The following is a 21,013-nucleotide window of genomic DNA, read 5'->3' on the forward strand; positions in this document are numbered from 1 at the left end:
AGTTATCTTTATTTATTTTTATGCTTCTAAAGGTTTGTTGTAGCACTTGGCTTTAAAATTAACCTTTTCTTGTTTTTTTACAATATACATTTAAGGGCACAACATTCTTACCACTCGGAATCAAGGTATAAATGATATAGACGTGTTTTCTCCATGTACTAACCACTCGCCAGGAACAGTGATAAGGGTTTAGGGGGTTGTTGTCACAGGAATCAAGGATGGTGCATCAAGGGAAGAAAACAGCCTCTAATAAGGATTCTTACGTCTTGACCTTTTGACCTTTGATGATTCTCTCCAAACATCCAAATTAAGGCTCCTTTTGTCATGAACCTTGACTGATCGAGTGTCTCTCAGTTAAGCAGCGCATCATAACAGGACACCAGTCAGTGTAGCGATGGCTGTTTCCATCCATGTTTAGGTGTAAAGCACCAATAAAAGCACCATTAGGAATAAAACCCTGGAGTCGGGTAGGAGATCCTATTTCCTTTGTTTTAAGCCCATTTTGGTGATTTATCTCATGATGATGATGATGATGATGATGATGACAGTGATGATTTGGCCAAACACAACAGCCTAGAGTGGATGGCAGAGGAGGTGCATAGGTGCGTGGTGTCGTGCATAAAACCTAGACTCCAATGAGGAAAATGAGCCGAAAGAGCAACCAATATAGCTGGGATATTCATCATCACACAGGCGCCCCTGATGGTCCAATATTATTACATATGTATTTTCTGACCAGATTGTAAAAGTTAACACCTTTGCTGCATACACTCGGTTCTAACGAAGTTGTCATGATGTCCAGCTAACACACCGTTGTCATTCAGACGACACCAGAAACTTTGCCCACATTTCCTCAGCACTAACTTGCTCTGACATAGTGATCAAATTAGAATTTTTGAACAAATAATAATAATAAAAATAAAAATAAAACATTCAAGACAATGGATTATTTTTTAAACAATGTCAAACATTGTTTTCAAAGTTGGCAGTTAAAGTAGAGGCGTGAAATGATAGATTTTGTTTGTGATTGGCGGGACCCATCGTCCAGGCTCAGCAGCTGAGTCCAATAGGGGGCGTGGCAGCAGGCAGAGTCAGATATGAGCGGCTGGAGTCAAGCAGGTAAGAGCGATGAAAGCAGGTCCACTGCATGAGAGGACATCATGCTTAAGAAAGGTCCTTCAAAATGGTGTTTGGCCTGGTGTTCCATCAGCATTTGTCTCTCCAAAATCCAAACCTGCAAATCTCCCGTACTGATCTCTCCTCCCATCTGCAAGATTGAAGACACTTGTATGTGATCTGTGGAGTTCATTAGGCACTCTTGAATTGATCAGCTTTAGACTTTTACATTCATTAGAAGACCATTAGAGGACATTATGGTGATGTCAGACTGAGAGTGCAAAAAAGTTTAAAAAAAGATATTCTAGATTAAAATGTCTTGGTGCTGAACAGATGGAAAAATAATACATTTCTTAAAAAGCCATGTAAATGCTCTAATTTCATGGATAATCTCACGGTTTTGTTGCCCCAAAAACCTTATTGATACGACTAACATAATACCTTGCAAATGTATTCATACCCCTACAACTTTTCCTCATTGTGTCACGTTAAAACCATAAAAAGTAAATGTATTTTATTGAGATTTTATGTGATAGACCAACACAAAAAATGTTTTATCAAAATTTCCACATGGCTTGTAACAAACTGGCTTTTTTTCAACAATGGCTTTCTTCTTGCCACTCTTCCATAAAGGACAGATTTGTGAAGTGCACGACTATTAGTTGTCCTGTGTACAGACTCTCCTAGCTGAGCTGTGGATCTCTGCAGCTCCTCCAGAGTTACCCTGGGCCTCTTGGCTGTTTCTCTGATTGACGCTCTCCTCGCCCGGCCTGTCAGTTTAGGTGAACGGCCATGTCTTGATAGGTTTGCAGTCGTGCTGTACACTTTCCATTTTCGAATGATAGATTGAACAGCACTCTGTAAGATTTTCAAAGGTGTCCCTGACGTGTCTGGTGTGTTCCTTGGGCTTCATGTTGCTGTTTGTTCACTAATATTCTCTTAACAAGCCTCTGAGGGCTTCACAGAACAGCTGTATTTATACTGAGAGTAAATTACACACAGGTCGACTCTGTAGGCAGTTGGTTCCACTGGATTTTAGTCAGGTGTATCAGAGTAAAAGGGGGCTGACAATTTTTTAAACGTCAACCATTTTCCTTCCACTTCACAGTTATGTGCCACTTTGTGTTGGTCTCTCACATGAAATCCTAATAAAATACATTTACGATTGTGGTTGTAACACGACAAAATGCGGGAAAGTTCAAGGAGTATGAACACTTTTGCAAGGCACTGTAATAACATATGATGTGCTCGTACGCTCACGAACTGCATCAATACAAACTGAAGGAAACTTTCACAGTAAGGAAGACTTCATAGTCAATGAGGACTCGCTCACAGTCCTTTCCTGGTCATATTTTTAAATGGAGCACATCAAGTTTAAGCCTTTGATCAAAAGTTAGTATTATACCGCACTTTAGTTTGCTCCTGATTCTGAAAACATCCCTAGCACAATAATTAATAGTACTACAGTAAAATGACGATAGTTTATCCGGCAGTAAAACTGGGAATTTATATGACAGGCTATGGTAGTTACAAGTGAGGTGTGTGGCAGCGGAACGCTAGCCTCTTGTACCTGCTTTACAAATTAGCTCTCTGCGAAATCAAAATGTGTCTAAATGCATTTCTCATTTGAAGTATCCTGCCATGTTTAAGCCTCTTAGCAATTCCTACCTGCTCAGGTGTGAGTCTGCACACTGGCTTCACACACTCACACCCTTCCTGCTCCTCTCCCCAGTGTGAAGTTCCCCTGCTGAAGCATTGGTCTGATAGTAGATAAAGTCCGGCCAAGTGGATAATGGATAGTGTTATCGGTATGACATGGCTATGCACCTCCAACTTTCATCTGGATTCATAAGAGATAGATAGATAGAGAGAGAGAGAGAGAAGAGAAAGAAGAAGAAGTAGAAAGAATCGTACTGTGACCTTTCCATGTTTTTTTTTCAGGTTTTTCCCTTTTTTTAATTGCTTAGCTGTGAAAAAAATTACAGTATCGGATTGGATTCAAGAGCAACAACGTCTCCAAACCACAATGACTCCATTTCATGCCCTGAAATCAATTTGTGTGCGAGTGGTCTAAGAGCTCCTGTAGCACTCCCCTGTTACACTACAACACTATATTACAATTTTGTCGCAAATTGAGGAGCGTATTGATCTGTTTTCTGTTTAATGTTCATTAGTAAGGGAGCTTTGTGCATTTTCACTAGGCATGACTGCTTCCTAACATGCCTGACTATGACTGCCCCCACGCACTCCACCGCTGGCCAGCTTTTAAATTAGTAATGTTGCATCATACTCAAGTACACTTGCATAATTACACACTCTGAACAGCAGGTGGCAGTATGGTCATAGTTGGGTTGTGATCCCTCAATAAATACATAGAAGACAAAAGGAATACAAGGAAGTCGACCTTCATGCTATGTTTAATATTATAGATATTAGAGATACATTGTTGATGATGTCACATTCTAAACAGTGGCCCGTTTTCGTATCTTATCTTTTTTGTATCTGATTCGAGTTGTGTCGAGGTACAGCTGTCCCCAAATGTTTTTTAAATGACACAAATATTAATTTCCTCAAAGTTCTGCTGCTTCAGTGTTTTAAGATCTTTGAGTCAGATGTTACTATGATATACTGAAGTTTAATTACAAGCATTTTATAAGTGTCAAAGGCTTTTATTGACAATTACATTAAGTTCACGCAAAGAGTCAATATTTGCAGTGTTTATTCTTCTTTTTCAAAACCTTTGCAATTCGCCTTGGTATGTGGTCAACCAACTTCTGTGCCACACCCTGACTGATGGCAGCCCATTCTTGCATAATTAAGGATTGAGGTCTTGCATGGGATTAAAATCTGGGGAGTTTCCTGGACATGAACCCACAATTTTCTATGTTTTGTTCCCTGTGACTTTTGCCTTATGGCGAGGAGCACCATCATGCTGGAAAAGGCACTGTTTATCGCCAAACTGTTCTTGGATGGTTGGAAGAAGTTGCTCTCAGAGAATTCTTTTTCTGTTTTTTGTTTTTTTTTCTTGTCTGTGGCTTTATTCTTTGGCAAAACTGTGATTGAGCCCACTCTCTTGGCTGACAAGCAACCCCACACATGAATGATCTCGGCATAACACAGGACTGACACATTCAGACATTTTTAAAAGTGCAGCAAAGAAGCCACTTTTCTTCAGAAACAAACATCAGGGACAGACTGATATTCTGCAAAAGGTACAGAGATTGGACTGCTGAGGACTGGGGTAACGTGGTTTTTTTCTAATGAACCACCTTTTCGATTGTTTGTGGCATCCAGAAAAAAGAGTGTCCATGCTGGAGACTACCTATTAAAGTGGTCTTGAGCATGGTAAGCTGATTTAAGCCCTGGCATGGTACAGTGAAACCTCGGATTGCGAGTAATGCGGTTTTGCGAGTGTTCCGCAAGACGAGCAAAGATTTTTAACAAATTTTGACTTGGAAAACAAACAAGTCTTGGTTTACGAGCACCGCATGCGCTTCTTGTTCACAATTAAGCCAACGGTTTTTCTCTCTCTTGCGCTGCGGAATTGTAGGTAATCGCACACACACACACACACACACACACCCCTACTACTTTCGCCTTTACAGACAAACACACACACACACACACACACACACACACACACACTTTCTCTCTGCTCTACACAGAAACACTGCTCTGTCGCGATTCTTTTTAATGATAAAGTGCAGGTTAATTTGTTTTATTTTTACTTTACAGCAGTGATTCTGTTAGTGTGTCGCTTAATCGAGTGTCATTAGAGAGACTTCTTGTTAATTTTTCTGATAAAAGTTTTTCCGTTGTGTGCGCTCGTGTGTGCGTGAAAAGAGTGAAAGAAGGGTAACTGTGTAAGACGGGGAGGGGGAGAGTGGAGCTTACTTTAGATTCTCACACACACACACACACACACACACACACATATATACATACATAGAGCCTGCGCGCACAAACGGAAACACTTATCTGTCAGGATTTATTTTTACTTTTTTTTAAGGTAAAGTGCAGTTTAATTTGTTTTATTTTTAAGCTATATTTTTTGTTAATTGATTTTATGTATTTATTTTTTTGGGCTGTGGAACAAATAATTTGAGTTTCAGTTATTTTTTAAATGGGAAAATTCGATTTGGTTTATGAGTGTTTTAAAATATAAGCCTGCTTCCGGAATAAATTATGCTCGTAATCCAAGGTTCCACTGTACAGTTTTTACATTATGCAAACCCACCAGGGTCATGTGGATCCATGCCTGGGCCCCTAGGGTGAAAGTACCATAATATAGTGCTTGTAAATACCATAAAAATATTGAAGCTCACACATGAACGATACTGAGAGGAAATTATGTGAAGCACCTCACTGACTAGCTTTACAGTAGGGCAAACATTATGAGAATTCTACTTGCCATTTTTTTGATTGTGAAATTGAATGACAGTAAACATGTGATCTTACCGTATAAAAGATGAGCACTGCTTTGGTTTGGAAATGGTTATGCCCAAATGCCCTCCTCGTCATCCTGTGAAATCAAAATGTGAGCGGACAGGCATCTAAACCAGAATCACACAGCCAGATAATAATAATAATAATAATAATAATAATAATAATAAAATGTAATAATTATTTTAACCCACCGGATCTGGGGTGGGTCTGTGTCCTGCATGGGGTGGCCCCCGGGCAGGGGCACGGTGGTGCGGGGCTGGATGTCGAGGGTGCGGCCCGTGTGGAGCCGCATGAGGAGGGTGGTGGGGGTGTTGGGGATGTTGAGGGTGTTGGGGGTGTTGAGGGTGTTGAGGGTGTTGAGGGTGTTGGGGGTGTTGAGGGTGTTGAGGATGGGGTCCTTGTTGTGGGGGTGGCCCGTGTTGAGGGTGCTGAGGATGTTGCTGAGGAGGGGCACCGGTGTGCGGGTGCTGAGGGTGGGGTTGTTGGGGCCTGGGTGGGTGTTGGTGAGGGCCAGGTTGTTGGGGGTGTTGGAGGTACTGAGGATGAGGGGTCTGTTGAGGATGAGGGTGTGGAGGTAGGGGTTGTGGATGTTGGGCATGTAGGGTGTGTGGGTAAGGGGCTTGTGGTTGAGGTAGGGGGGCATGTGGATACAGAGGCTGACCCTGGGCAGGAGGCAGAGCCTGGGGGTGGGCATGGGGGTGCGGTGGCCCAGGTTGGAGGTGGTGTGGGGGGCCATGAGGGTGGTAGTGGTCGTCTTCATAGTTGTCCGCCATCAGTTTCATTCTGCTCTGGGTCTATCAGGATTACAGGAAAACATAATAAACTTACATACTTTCTTTTATATCTATTTGTAACAGCAGCATATTTGACCTAATGTTTTTGTTAGTGCTGAGCAAGTGGTGCTGAGAGTTTACTAGTGCTAGTTTTGAGTGCAAGTGGTCATAACTGTCATGCAGGTGATTCCAAGTACTGAGTGAGAAGTTGAGTGTCATGTAAGTGGTTCTTATTTCACAGTATTTACTTTAGCTTCAGTGAGGTGGGTGTTGTGTTTGTGTGATTCAAGCTGACCTGCTGCTTGAGTTGCTGCATGAGTCTATCCTTCTCACGCTTTAATGACATCACCTCATCTTGGGTTTTCTTTTTATTAGAAGATGAAAGCTCTAGTAGGGCGATGTTGGCATCCTTCTCACTGATGGCAGCCAGCAGAGCCTGCTGCCTACAAACAGACAAAATCATAAGGACCTAGCCAAGTGTTTGTGTGAAGGGGACGAGGCTACTGCAAGAATAGAAGATTAGATCTGTGGGAAGACATGAACAAAAAGGTGTTCTCACTTCATCTCCAGAATTTCCTCCAGCTGTTTGCGTCTCTCCTGCCTGAGGTTGGTCAGATGGCCATCCCTCTCAGCCAAAGACTGCTGGGTCGAGGACAAGCGCTGCTTAGTGGCTTCGAGCTCCTGCCTTGTCTTCTCCAGGACCGTCATTAACTCCTCCATCTACGATGCAATGTATGTGCATTAGAGGAATAGGGATGTCAGAGGTCATGCTAAACTTGTCAATGCTACAGTTCTCCACAATCTGGGTTTGCACTGAAATAGTTGCACACCTTGGCGTTGTCCATGGGGTTATCCTTGCGGGGGTCTGGTAGGATACTGCTGCCCTTTTTCTCTCCTTGCTGAACAAGCTTCATCCCAGGCCCCTTTTTGTTCTGATCTTTGCCTTGCCTGGAAAGTCAGGGAACAGTGAAAAGATGACAAGCATTAGCAAGCAGCGTGGCTGGCCTGCTCAAACTGTCCTCGCATGATACGTCTTCTTTTCTGACGTTTCCTTTTTTGGTGTACTTTATGGATAATTGACATCACTGATGTTACACCTACAAAATGACCTTTGTGGTTAGTGGAGTTAATTAACGCTGTGTTGCAGCGTTACTTCTACCAGTCATGTTCTTGATTCCCAAACTGTAAAGTTCATAGGTCACAAATTAATCAGTGAGACAAGGTTGCGAGGAAGACCTCTGATTACCTTGGTGCAAGACTGCATCACAGGAAGAGGTGCAGAGCAGAGAAGAAGAGAAGAGAAAAGATAAGAGTCATCAGAAACACAGCTGAACAAAACAAAGTAGAGGACAGAGGTTCAAATCAGGGCCTGAAGAAGTTAATGCAGGATGCATTTTTTTTTTGTCATCATTAGTTTGGCTCACAAAAGCATTTGAGTATCAACATGCAGCGGCCTAATCAGCCTAGCTGGGACAGGAGCAAGGGGACAAGGGTGCAACAATTAGACCAAAATAAAAGTACTCCAGGACGCAAAACTGTTTAAGTAAGTTAAGTAGAAAAGGTGTTTCGGCTTTAAGGGAATAACGCACCTCAAAAATACTAACGTGAGTAACAACGAGAAAAGGTTGCTATTAGGAATCAGTTAGCATGTTCACCAACGTTAAGTATGCTAACTAATGCCGGCTAGTTTCCATTTATTTTGAGTAATGTTAGTATTTTTGTCTCGGTGATGCATTCTTTTAAAACCACAGATTAGGTGGCATTCAATGCAAAGTGAGAGAGAGAGTGAGGAGAGACAGGGTTAAATAAAAGGTAGGGGCGGATAAAAGAAAAAGAGCAAGGAGACAAAGTGTTGGAGACAGAGATCAGGACTGGATCTGATGCAAATGTACAGGAATCAGTGAACGCCATGATAGTGGAAGTGAGTTGTGGCATCTTTGGGGGCCATGTTAGGTGGTTATGGGGCCTTACATATCTGCCAACATATAGCGTATGGCAAAGAATGCTTTGCCACTGTAACGCGAAGTGAATGACGGAAGGAAAGCATGACTGATTACAAAAACACCAAACAATATGAAATACAACAGACCACAATGTAATTTTAATGCAGTAATCAAGATGCAGTACTTTTGGGAGCACATTTCCTGTCACTTTTATGCTATAGGGGTCAGTGAATATTCAGCAGCTGCAGAAATAGCATCCATGATGCACCAGTCACAGAAAGGCAGTCGCACAGAGCTACAAAGGGGAAAAAGAGAAATCGAGAAGAGAAAGACATGCACACACGCAAGCAGACAGACAGCCAGGCAGACAGACACGCAGGCAGGTGCAGCCGAGCCATGATTCAGGGCAGAGCACTCACTTTCCCAGGAAGTCCCACACCATGCCCCCAATCTGCTGGGGGGCAGCGGACACTGAGGGGGCGGAGTCAGCAGGGGCTCTGCCCCCAGGGCGGGGCATAGAGGCATGGGGCAAGGATATGAATGGGTGGAGGCATGTATATAATGGAGGGGATAAGCGTCAGATGCAGAGACGGAAGAGAAAAGAGGGGAAATGGAGATGGACAGTCATATACGAGAGCGCATAAGAGTGGAAAATGTGGAATGAATGGTGGATTGAGAGAAAGAGAGAGAGAGATTAAAGAGGACAAATATATGATAGGATGAAGGGAACATGAGAGAGTGGGAGAAAGAGAAAGAGAAAGATAAGGAAAGGGCAAGCCAGCAGAAAAGAACAAAAAACACAACACACAGTTCAGATAGGCTCCTGAACGCTCTAACAGAGAAATGCAACAGCCGTCTCTGAGGAATAGAGGGCGCTAGTGAGCATGTGAAGAAAATCATCTCAGTTTTCTCGGTTGTTTTTTTACAGATAGACCTAATGCTGTACTTTTCCGCACAACTGGTCATCTACAATAAAAGAACTAAATAAAACCAAAACTTCTGCTCATTAAAAATTTTAATAAAACAATTTAATAAAAACCATATGACTCGGGCTGTCGACGTACGATTGGAACTGCAAGCCAACAAGCAAACATCCGATCTGTTTGAAGTAGCTGCTTCATGCTTCATGTCATGTTTGGACCAATCATGAACAAAATGTAGATCTCAGAACTTGGGCTTTTTTGGCCTAAGAAATTCAGTCCACAATGCTGACGTCAATTGATTTAAAGGAGAGAGAAAACAATTATTTATCTGCGAGCAGGAGCCTAGCTTGGGGATATATCAACTATTCACGTATGAGTAGCTTTCATATTTAATACCAGCCGTGCCCAGGTACCGCGTACCGTACTCAAGAACACTTTTTCTAGTGGACTCAAGCGTGGTCCATGCCAAGGCCCAGCGCGTAAAACATCACATTTCATGGTGTGTATAGAGTAGGTTCAGTTTAATTTCAAATTACATCAGTAGCTACTGTACATCACTTCGCTGTGAAAGTCTCAGTCACAAAACACTTCCATGATGTAAAACAGCTGCAATAGGAATCACCAGGGACGTCCCGATACGATATCATCACGATACCCAGGTGCCGATTCGATTTGTATTGCGGTTCAGATTTTGTTACAATTCTAAACAAACAGCAAATAATCCGCTTCTACCATACAGGCCGCTGTGCTGCCTGCCAATGTGTGAATAGTTAAGGGTGCACCCCCTGTAGGATTGCAACATTTTATGCACCTTAAATGCAAACAAATTTTAGTTAAACAAATTAAGCTAATATTTCTTGTTAGCGCAAAAAATTAAGCTGCACTAAAAATAAGTCGACCAAAACACGAAATACAAGCTGATCGTGTGAGGCAAGATGTTGTTACAGAGCAAAATATTGGTTACATTTAGACGACACTGTAATGAACAACAGAGAAAAGAAATAATAACCCAGAGAAACTTAAACTGAATTTATTCAAACGTCAGAAGCCTCTGCGTCCTCACCTCTCCAGCTCAGCAATCTTCTTGTCCTTGTCGTTCCTCTCGGTCTCCACGTCACGGAGGATATCCAGCAGCCTCTCTACCTCTGTCTGCGCTTTCCCTGACTCATCCTTGTAGAACGCCACTTCCTTCTCGAGGAGCTTCACGCGCTCCATGTAGTCCGGGTTTCCCCGAGAACCCTGCTGGACCTCCACCTCGTGGGCCTTCTGGAGAGCAAAACACAACGAGTACGAATGGCTAGTAGGTGTCTGGACTGTCCTGATGATTTTAGAAATTTCTGAGGTCATACGATGCGCTGACAACTGCTGGTGTGAATCTGAACTCAACTAATGGTCCAATCAGACTTGCAAGCGCTGCTCTGAGTGAGATTGTCTCAGTCCAGTTAAAATAGTTTGGCTCGAATCCAGGTAAGAAAGAGATCAATTTTGCGTTGCAGCATTTTTTTGGAGATTTGTGAGCAAGAGGACAGAATGTGTTTGCTTTATACAGTAAAATGTGTCTTTAAGCGTATTAATGAAGAAGCCCAGAATTATTCACACTATCAATTCATTTAAAGTCAGAGTTAGCACACAAACAACAACAACAACAACAGCAACCACGACTGATGGCAAACAAACACAGAAGGTGTGAAAGCGCAGAGACACAGACTGAATCATTACACCGTGACACATTATCTTATTCTATTACCCATAAATCTGCCCACAGACAAACAGATTAATGTGACAACAAACCAGCGAACGATGCCATGCAGACACGCTGCACTTGCAATGCTTATGCTTACACACAGCCTGAGAGATGAGCAGTCAATCGTTTCTGAAGCTTAGAAAAGACAGGATGGTATCGGCAGCGTACTTCAGGCATGAGGAACCCGTTTGGATGATGCTCAGGTGATACTGTATGTGTGTAGCTATGATACAATCTGAACTCACTCACTCTCACTCATTCTTCAGCTATACCACTTCATCGTCTACACAGGAGGAACGGGAGCCTATCCCAAGAGACTGAGGCACGAGGTGGGGTGCCATTTGGGAGCTATGGGAAATTTGGAAGCACCAATTAGCCTGTGCATGTCATTGGACTGTGCAAGGGAACTTGAGTACTCAGAAGAAACCCATGAACCACGGGAAAGAACATGGAGAAAACTCCATGCACACAGTCCCGAGGCGGGAATCCAACCTGAATCCTGGAGGTGTGAGGCCACAATGGCAACAACTTCACCATCAAGTGGCCCTTAAGGTATAATCAATAGACAGCTCTGGTCCCAACTTTAGGGGAAAGCCATACAACCTCTTTATTAGATGTGAGCTCACAGACTGCTGGGTTTGGCTAGTGCTGGTGATAGGACTGGCACTCTAAAGAGACTAAGCCTCTCCCATTACGAGTGCACGGCTTCCAGCTATGATTGCATATGACATCGTTCAAGCTCAACAATCAGCAGGAAAAGATACTATTAAGCATACAGGTAAGTAAAATATTTAAAGGATGTTGTTCTAGTCTAGTGACTTCTAGCTCAACTGTTGAAAATGAAATAAAATGTGTGTGTGTGTGTGTGTGAGAGAGAGAGAGAGAGAAAGAGAGAGAGAAAGTGTTTCCTCATGCTTGCAGTACGTGCTGTGTGTGTGGGTCCTGAGAGACACTTACAGGGTTGTTCATCTGATTGAACAGCTGCTCGGCTTGCTGCATTGCAACGGCGATGAGGAGGACGAGGTGGAGGAAGAGGAAAACGAGAGGAAAGGGAGGAGTTAAACAGATGATGAGGATGATGGAAAATGAGGGAGGGAGACCCAGAGAAACAGTTAGGTTAGGTTTAGCATTAGCCACTTTTTTGGACCAGGTACAGTATAAGTTGCCTTTTTTTTTTAAAAAATCACTGATCCAGGAACAGGCTTTTTTTTTTTTTTTACTTTAACCTGATCTGAGCTGTTATAAAGTAAAACAGCAGAACCTGTCTCGGATCAGTGGGGAAAAAAGAGCAACATACCACATGAAAGGACACAAAGGGAGCGAGGAAGGGAGGATGGAGAGCAGATTACAGTAACTGTCAGGCAGAATGGAGCCCAGGAGAGCGGTCTTAGTGGCCTGCCATGTTACGTAACACTATGGTGATGGTATTTTATCTAGTTTTCAGGAGATTTATTAAACGCTGAGTGGAAATGCTACCAATTTCTATGTTTAACATGAAGCTTCCACTGTTACTGTTCCATCTGTGGACTATCAAGTAAAACCTTGCATAGTAAGGATAGTAGGAATCAAATATTCATATATGGGTTTAAATGATTATTTTGACAGACATGTTTGTCTAAAGTGACCTAAAGTTACCTTCAGGCAAATAGTCATGGGGCTTTAAAGGTTTTTATGTCTTGAAAATGGCTCTCTGACAAACTTCCCTGTCTAATGATTCGCCCTCCATTTTTCTGGAAACTTAAATCCCCTCAATCATAGTGGAATTTTTTTTCACTTAATAAATTGTAATATATTTATATATATAGACATTTATATATATATATATATATATACATAAAAAACATAGCACCACATTTGATGTACTTAAAGTAAATGGGAAACTGATACAAATGTCAGATAAACTCTGTCAAAAGAAACTACCAAAACACAGTACCGATGCCGAGTAGATTTTTTGTTATATATATACCGTATTAATACAGAAAATGTGTCAAAGAAGCGCTATCTGAAGTGTATGCAACATAAAAGTGACTGATCTCGCTTCCCTAAAAATTTTAGGTCGCAACTTCAGCCATTTTGGAGAAATAATTTTATTTGTGCCACAGAAATGGCAAATTTTTAGCGTTATATTGTCTCGGTTTAAACAATAATCATTTAAAATGCTAATTATGCATATTTCTTTATGAGTAATAATACTAAAATTGGTGTAAGCTTTTAGAAGTACTTGACCTGTAAAAAGTGTTGCTTCAATTGCATTTTGGTAAGAAGCTTAAAAAGCAAAGAATCTGTAGTGTCCGTAACCATGTCACATTCATGTTGAAATATCTTAATAATTTTGCAAGTTTATGTCTTTTCATGTGAAATCTAAATTGGACAAGGTTCATCTGAATGACAACTAAGATCATTGAAAGATTGGAATAAAAAAAAAAAAGTTACAAACACTAAAACATAAAAGGGCATGAAATTGTACTTAGCAAACGTGTTTCTTTTTATCTGATCAAAATATAAATGTGTATGCGTATTTCCAAAAAAATGAAGAAGCATGGCTCAGGAGTTAGGAAGCATTAGGTATTATGAAAAATGGTGTTATATAATCCTATCTGAAAAAATTTAATTTTTTTCCTTATGTGAGACTTTTTAGCACCGACACCATGTATTTGTCCAATAATACATAGAATCCAATCATTATCAATTTGCCTCAAACACACAGTAGTTCAATTTAAAAGTCTTCACTGGTCTAAGGTAACACTATCTAAAATCAGAGAGGACTTTGATCCCACATGTGGCCGATATAAGCAGGAAGCAGCTACACTACTGCATGTGTTCTAGACACGCCCAAAGTTATATCATTTTTGATGCTTTGTCAAAAATATGCCAAATACCATTAGAACCATCACATTGATTGGACTTTTTGGTGTTGACTCAAGTGGTGCTGACCTGAAGGACTCCCAGGCCAATATGATAGCCTTTAGCTGCCTTTACGCTAGGAGATCCTGTTTAAGTGAAAGGAGCCATTGGCACCAGTAGGCGCTTCCTGGATTAAAGAGGTCTTGCATTTTGTTCATTTAGAAAAGAGTTGCTATTCCGTGGAGGGATCCACTCAGGAATTTTATGATGTCTGGGAACCATTATTAATAAGCCACTTTGAAATATAGATGTAGATACATTTGATCTGTAATGAAAGATTTCTAGTTCTGGTCTTGTTTTATTCTTTAGTTCAACTTTGTTCATTTGTTTACTTATATATTTTCTTGTATCCCTTTTTTTCTATTGACTGGCTATTGTTTCATTGTGACGTGTGGGGGGGGGATATGGGTGGAAGATATGTATTATGTATGGATCTTGTTTGAATTTCCAATAAATAAATAAAAAACATTAAACACCTAGGCAAGTGTGGGTTGTTTTCCCAATGTGCATCTCTGATGGGTCTTTATTAATTATATATACATTTTCAATTAAATATCATGTATAATGTTTTTTATATTTCTTACTTTTTTTCACGGCCTTTTCACCTCTTTTCTCTTAGAATTTTAAACAAATCAACTAAACCAGTAAATCTTTCTTGAATTGACGTGAACTGTTCTATCCAGTGATGGTTTCGATTAAGGGCCTACCTTCTGCAGCTGCGTCTCCAGCTTACTGCACTCCTCTTTCTTCTGCTCGATGGCGATCTCCAAAGATTTCAGCTTGGAGTCTTTCTTCAGGCCGGACGAGGCCAAAGAAGAGGCGTGTTCTTTCAGGTCTAATAAATTCGACTGGACACGGAGAGAGCAAGCAGGAGTTAATGAGCAGATGGTACACTTGGAAAATATCCTGTAGAGCACAAACAAACACGCACACACTCACACACAAACACACACCCACACTCTCTCTCACACACACACACAGACCTCTTTCTCTGTGAGCTCCACCTGCAGATTGCCGACCTTCTCCTTCAGCTCCTTGTTCTCTTTCTTGTACGAGTCGAGCTCATCCATGCGCTCCCGGTCCTCCCGCTCTCTCTGCTCCTTCAGACGCTCGATGATTCGCTCCTGAGCGACACAAGTTTCATATTCAGAGTTGTAATCACATTAACATGCACAATCACATTTATATTCATAATCAATCAACAACCAAAATTAAAAAGACTAGGAGCGTCTTCAATACAGGAGCGTGGTGTTCAGGCTGTTCACTCGACATAAAACACTTAGGAGATAGATTATTCCTTACTGTACAGAGACCACGCCCTCTCTGATGTACAGAGACCACGCCTCCGTCACTGTACAGAGACCACGCCCTCTCTGATGAACAGAGACCACGCCTCCGTCACTGTACAGAGACCACGCCCTCTCTGATGAACAGAGACCACGCCTCCGTCACTGTACAGAGACCACGCCCTCTCTGATGTACAGAGACCACGCCTCCGTCACTGTACAGAGACCACGCCCTCTCTGATGTACAGAGACCACGCCTCCGTCACTGTACAGAGACCACGCCTCTGTCACTGTACAGAGACCACGCCTCTGTCACTGTACAGAGACCACGCCTCTGTCACTGTACAGAGACCACGCCTCTGTCACTGTACAGAGACCACGCCCTCTCTGATGTACAGAGACCACGCTCCGTCACTGTACAGAGACCACGCCCTCTCTGATGTACAGAGACCACGCCTTGTTACTATAGAGAGACCACACCTTCTTCACTATACAGCAACCACGCCTTCGTCACTGAACGGAGAGCGCACTTTTGTTACTGTACAGAGACCACGCCTTCTTCCTTTTTACAGAGACCACGCCTTCATTACTCCACAGAGACCACACCTTCGTCACTGTAAAAAGTCCATTCCTTTTTTTATTATACTAAGACTTTCTGTAATATACAGAGACCACGCCTTCTTCACTATCCAGAGACCATGCCTTTCTTACTATAGATACCTAGCCTTCTTCACACTGTAAAGACCACGCCTTCCTTACTATAAAGACCACGCCTTCTTCTCTATACAGAGACCACGCCTTCTTCATTGTACAGAGACCATGCCTTTTTCACACTAGAGTCCACGCCTTCCTTACTATAGAGACCACGCCTTCCTTGCTATAAAGACCACGCCTTCTTCACTATACAGAGACCACGCCTTCTTCACTGTACAGAGACCACGCCTTCTTCACTGTACAGAGACCATGCCTTCTTCACAGTAGAGTCCACGCCTTTATTACTATAGAGACCACACCTTCTTCACACTATAGAGACCACTTCTTCCTTACTATAGAGACCACGCCTTCATCACTGTATGGAGACCACGCCTTCATCACTGTATGGAGACCACGCCTTCTTCACTGTACAGAGACCACGCCTTCTTCACTGTACAGAGACCACGCCTTCTTCACTGTACAGAGACCACGCCTTCTTCACTGTACAGAGACCACTTCTTCCTTACTATAGAGACCACGCCTTCATCACTGTATGGAGACCACGCCTTCTTCACTATACAGAGACCCCGCCTTCTTCACAGTACGGGCCATGCCTTTTTCACAGATAAACGCTGCATTAGCAGTTCACCTTCTCAGACAGCGCCTCCTCAAGCGTGGCAAGGGCCGTGTCTGTGTTAGTCGAGTCGGTCTGCAGAGACTTCACCCGGTCTTTCAGGTTTCCCAGCTGTTTATCTTTATCTCTCAGCTGTTCCTGCAGATTCTCAATCTGACACAGAGAGAGAGAGAGAGAGAGAGATTCCACATTCAGGTTCCTGTGCAGCCACAACTAGCAAATTGCTTATTTAATTCATATCCTAGGAGACGTACCTTCTTCTGCAGCACATTGATCTTGCGCTCTTTGACCTCCAGCATGTCCTTCATGTCCCGGATCTCCCCAGCAAGCGTGCCTTTCTCCTCGGTCAGGTCCTGCAGCTGCTTGCTCTTCTTATTGAGGAAGGACTCCTTCTCCTCGAGGCGCAGCCGCAGGGCATCCACCTGCACCGCCACACACACCGGCATGTCCTACATCCCATAATATTCCACTACACAGCATGCTGCTGGAAGCGTGCACCAGTCTAATAAAATTATTAATGATAATGAAGTGTGTGTGTGTGTGTGTGTGTGTGTGTGTGTGTGTCAGAGAGAGACACCTCAGTCTGCAGGATAGCAGCTCGCTGCTCTTTGGCCGTCAGAGACTCCTTGAGAACCTCGATGTGCTGCTTGCAGTCTGAGTTCTGATTGTTCAGAGTCTCGAGCTTCGTCTGGAGAGCCAGCAGCTCCGACTCCTTCTTCGACAGCTCCTGCTTCAACTGATCGATCTGAGAGGAAAAGAAATAAACGATGTCTAAAAAATACGTCTTTCATCAGAAAATAAAAAACACAATTAAGCAATTACAAGTTAAAGTTAAAAAAAAATTTTTTTACTGAAAATATAATGTATAATATATTAAATGTTTAAAAATAGGGCGTCAGTAATGTATTGGTAATTTAATGCTAATCTACTGGTAATATTAGCAACAGAAATACTTACAGTAACATAAAAAAAAAGATTATTGTGTAAGTACATATTTAAATTAGTTGCTGTGGACTAAGAGGAGTGAAGTGAGCACTGGGCAAATATTTTATAAAAGATTATTTACCACTTTAATTAACATTTATTAAAGTAAAAATAATAAAAGAAAATTTAAGTCATGCTGTATTTTAAACTAGCGTTAGTACGAGTGGCTGATGATTAAAGAGTTTGTAGAAACAGTTAAAGTTAAAAAATTAAATCTGCTGTTTAATGTAATCAGTCATATTATTACTATTTCAGGTTGAAGCCCACGTACATGTCTGTCTCTCTGTCTGTCACTCTGTCTGTCTGTCACTCTGTCTGTCTCTCTGTCTGTCTGTCTGTCTCTCTGTCTGTCTGTCTCTCTCTCTGTCTGTCTCTCTGACTGTCACTCTGTCTGTCTCTCTGTCTGTCACTCTGTCTGTCTGTCACTCTGTCTGTCTCTCTGTCTGTCTGTCTGTCTGTCTGTCTCTCTGACTGTCACTCTGTCTGTCTCTCTGTCTGTCTGTCTGTCTCTCTGTCTGTCTGTCTCTCTGTCTGTCTGTCACTTTGTCTGTCACTCTGTCTGTCTCTCTGACTGTCACTCTGTCTGTCTCTCTGACTGTCACTCTGTCTGTCTGTCTTGAAAAAGTAGATCAGATAAAGATGAAGTTTTGTCTTAAAACCACTCCAGCGTGTTAAAATTCACTTATACCACTTCAGCGCTGTTATTTCAGCCAAAGTGAAAATATGAACTAATCCCAGTAAAAATATTCACTTTATCTTTTCTAATTAATATCTATTGGTGCAGGTGTTTGTTTACATTGAGACAGTAGCGCATTAGTAGATTATTTTAAAATAATCATCACATCCTCAGCAATACACAGTATAACATGCAGTGAAATTCTTATACGACCGCCCATGATTTCTATCGTACCTAATGTAATCAATTAATAAACTGGAGGTTCAAAATTACAGAAAGTTAACTTGCACTGGCATGATCTTGGTGGAAAAAAAAAAAGAGAAATAGTTTAAAAGTAGATTAGTAAATCTGACACATAACTGTGACTAGCGCTTTCCTCCGAGTTTGTTACTCCGCCCCTAACGGTGCGTAAGCAAGCAGTTCGAAAAGATGTGGAGCCCCCTAGTGACGGGGAGGAATTGGACACGACCAAATTAGGGAGAAAATCGGGGGGAAAATAATAATAAAAAAAAACTTGATGGACAGACAGAACATTTTTCTAAGACTGGTTTCTGGTCCCCCAATGTATGAAACAAAGATTTAATTGAAAGAGCGAGTTCTGTCCCAATCTACCTTTCCTTTATTTCTGCAGATTATGACTAACAAAATGAAACTGCAACAACCACAGGTTATAGAGATCACCACCGTGTCCTTGTTTAATGTCTATGAAATTAATTGTAATAATAATATAAATATAATGAAAAAGATGAAACCGCTTAACATCCTGAACATTAAATGCACGGCTACCAATAAGGATTTGTCCGGGCATTCTTTTGCATCGGCTAATTTGCATAAAACTGAGACGATTTTGATTTAAATCGTCATGAATCATAAATCAGCTGCAAGTTTATTTAAATGAAATGAAATGAAACTTGAATAAACGCTGAGATGGGATTTCAGGACGTTAAACACGGGAGTAGTTCTTACACAAACACGGAGGAGCTAATGCTGCCAGACGGAGGAGACGGAGAGAAGACGTGTTAGCGCGCTACGGGGTGTGTTTGTGTTTCGACGTGTCTCTCGGCCCGAGCGGTGCAGTAAAGGAAATCGTGTCCATCACTGTTGCAGCTCTGCTCCTGTTAAACACCTGCTCACGGCACGGAACGGCTCTCCATCATTAATGAACCTTGCACACAAGAAGCTCCAGAACATGCCAGTGTACTCTTAAACCGTGCAAACACAGCCTACGGCCATATCCAAGCACACGAGTGTGTTTATTTCACCTGATATTAGTTTAACTTTATTGGGCAATATTACCTCCGCAGAGAATATCAGAATCAGCAAGATTTACACTGCAAAAAAAAAAAAGGATCTCAGCATCTGAGCATCAAATGTTCTTGAATCGAGCTTCAGATCTATAAACGGTCAACGGAAACGGATCTATAATTTCTTAAATTAAAGTGACGGCAAACTCAGCATACAATTATGAAGCTTATTTCTAGTCAAATCAATGAAGCTTATTTCTTGAAAGAAACAAAATCCTCTCCCAATAGAACAAGACATTTTTCTTAATTGCAGTTTCTGTAACATTTTATTAGAAATAAACTAAATGATCTTATATTTGGTTTGCTGTAAACCTTACATATACAGTATATAAAGTAATAATGACTTCCACAGTTTATCATTTATTGATAACATCGTTTTATACTTTCGCAGTTCTGTGTACAGTTAGTTCCTGGTCTCACTTATGTTATAGCTATAAACGTTCGCTCCCTCACCTGCCTCTCTTTTTTCTCTCGCTTGAAGTTTAAAAGACAAAAAAAAAAAAAAAAAAAAATCACACAAAACCCACAAAGAAGCGTAAACTTCTCTGAATGAAAACTCAAAGTTACATCTTCCCCCTGACTGTTAGAAAGCACTGAAACTGGAGACTCCTTCCATGCACATATTTCTCCTTAAAGAAAACATCAATGGATGGAAATGATAACTACTATTACAGTAGAATCAACCCATTAATATAAGTTTGCGGCTGCACTACGCTCAGAGCCTCCGTTATAGTAAATAAATCAACACCTTCTGGACAACCAGGATCCAGAAACTCCTGAAATCAGATCCTGATGGTGTTACGAGTGTTCGCCCGAACACACAGAGCAGTCCGACCCACTCTCTAGAACAAACAGCAAGCCTCAAACCCTCACGAGTTCTCTTTATTTCTCCCTCGAAAGGTTTGTAGCGGGCGTAGAAAGTGCCGAGGCGCTTTACCTTGCTCTTCATGAATTTGGAGTGGTTCTTGTAAACCTCCATCTGTTTGATCTCCTCCTCGCGGTCCTCGGTGCTCAGCAGGCCGTTGGCCTTCAGCATCTGAATCTCGTCCTCCAGGTCTCGGATGTTCCGCTCCAGGGACGCGATCTTTGTGTCCTGGAGGAAGAGTTTGGACGAGAAATTAGCAGCACTCGGCTCCATGCTGGTGGACTAACGCACCATGGACTACTCAAATGATATCAGAGTAAAAAACAAGAAACCCAGAGAGACCGGGAGAGATAGAGAGAGAGAGAGAGAGAGAGAGAGAGGGAGAGAGAGAGGGACGTGGGTGTTGTGCAGGAAAATGAGTAACTGCAGTGCAGAAGCCTGTTCCCGTCATGCTAATGGAGTGGCATCTAAGCGCTGCTCGTCTGGACTGGACGCGCATCCGGTTGCAGATAAGAGAGATACAGAACAGAACAGAGAGACCGAGAAAGGCGGAGAGAGAGAGTAAACACGGAAGTGCGTAGCCTTGTGTGTGTGTGTGTGTGTGTGTGTGCGTTTCATTCTCGGACTGCAAAACTGCGACAGCATGCTTTTTGGCTGTTTAAATAAATAAACAGATTAGCCGCGGCGGAAGGGTGCGTTCCTCGTTCCCCAACACTTGTTTA

At 42.1% G+C, this 21,013-nt stretch overlaps 1 protein-coding gene across 1 annotated transcript in view; it reads right to left on the reverse strand.

Moving 5' to 3' along the window:
* Positions 1 to 939: 939 nt before the first annotated feature.
* Positions 940 to 21,013, reverse strand: part of erc2 (ELKS/RAB6-interacting/CAST family member 2) — a 48,674-nt gene continuing 28,600 nt past the window's right edge. The window contains exons 5-21 of the mRNA XM_053484072.1: positions 20,364 to 20,519; positions 17,040 to 17,207; positions 16,717 to 16,884; positions 16,478 to 16,615; positions 14,833 to 14,973; positions 14,557 to 14,697; positions 11,903 to 11,938; positions 10,265 to 10,467; positions 8,698 to 8,775; positions 7,582 to 7,593; positions 7,166 to 7,283; positions 6,895 to 7,055; positions 6,631 to 6,778; positions 5,754 to 6,356; positions 5,575 to 5,638; positions 2,785 to 2,956; positions 940 to 1,267 (exon numbers count right to left, since the gene is read on the reverse strand). Of these exons, the coding sequence (XP_053340047.1) occupies positions 5,612 to 5,638; positions 5,754 to 6,356; positions 6,631 to 6,778; positions 6,895 to 7,055; positions 7,166 to 7,283; positions 7,582 to 7,593; positions 8,698 to 8,775; positions 10,265 to 10,467; positions 11,903 to 11,938; positions 14,557 to 14,697; positions 14,833 to 14,973; positions 16,478 to 16,615; positions 16,717 to 16,884; positions 17,040 to 17,207; positions 20,364 to 20,519 (2,298 nt within the window). The 3' untranslated portion in view covers positions 940 to 1,267; positions 2,785 to 2,956; positions 5,575 to 5,611. The remainder of the gene's footprint in view (positions 1,268 to 2,784; positions 2,957 to 5,574; positions 5,639 to 5,753; positions 6,357 to 6,630; positions 6,779 to 6,894; positions 7,056 to 7,165; positions 7,284 to 7,581; positions 7,594 to 8,697; positions 8,776 to 10,264; positions 10,468 to 11,902; positions 11,939 to 14,556; positions 14,698 to 14,832; positions 14,974 to 16,477; positions 16,616 to 16,716; positions 16,885 to 17,039; positions 17,208 to 20,363; positions 20,520 to 21,013) is intronic.

This window comes from Clarias gariepinus, chromosome 23 (assembly GCF_024256425.1).
Source record: "Clarias gariepinus isolate MV-2021 ecotype Netherlands chromosome 23, CGAR_prim_01v2, whole genome shotgun sequence".
Taxonomy (NCBI): domain Eukaryota; kingdom Metazoa; phylum Chordata; class Actinopteri; order Siluriformes; family Clariidae; genus Clarias; species Clarias gariepinus.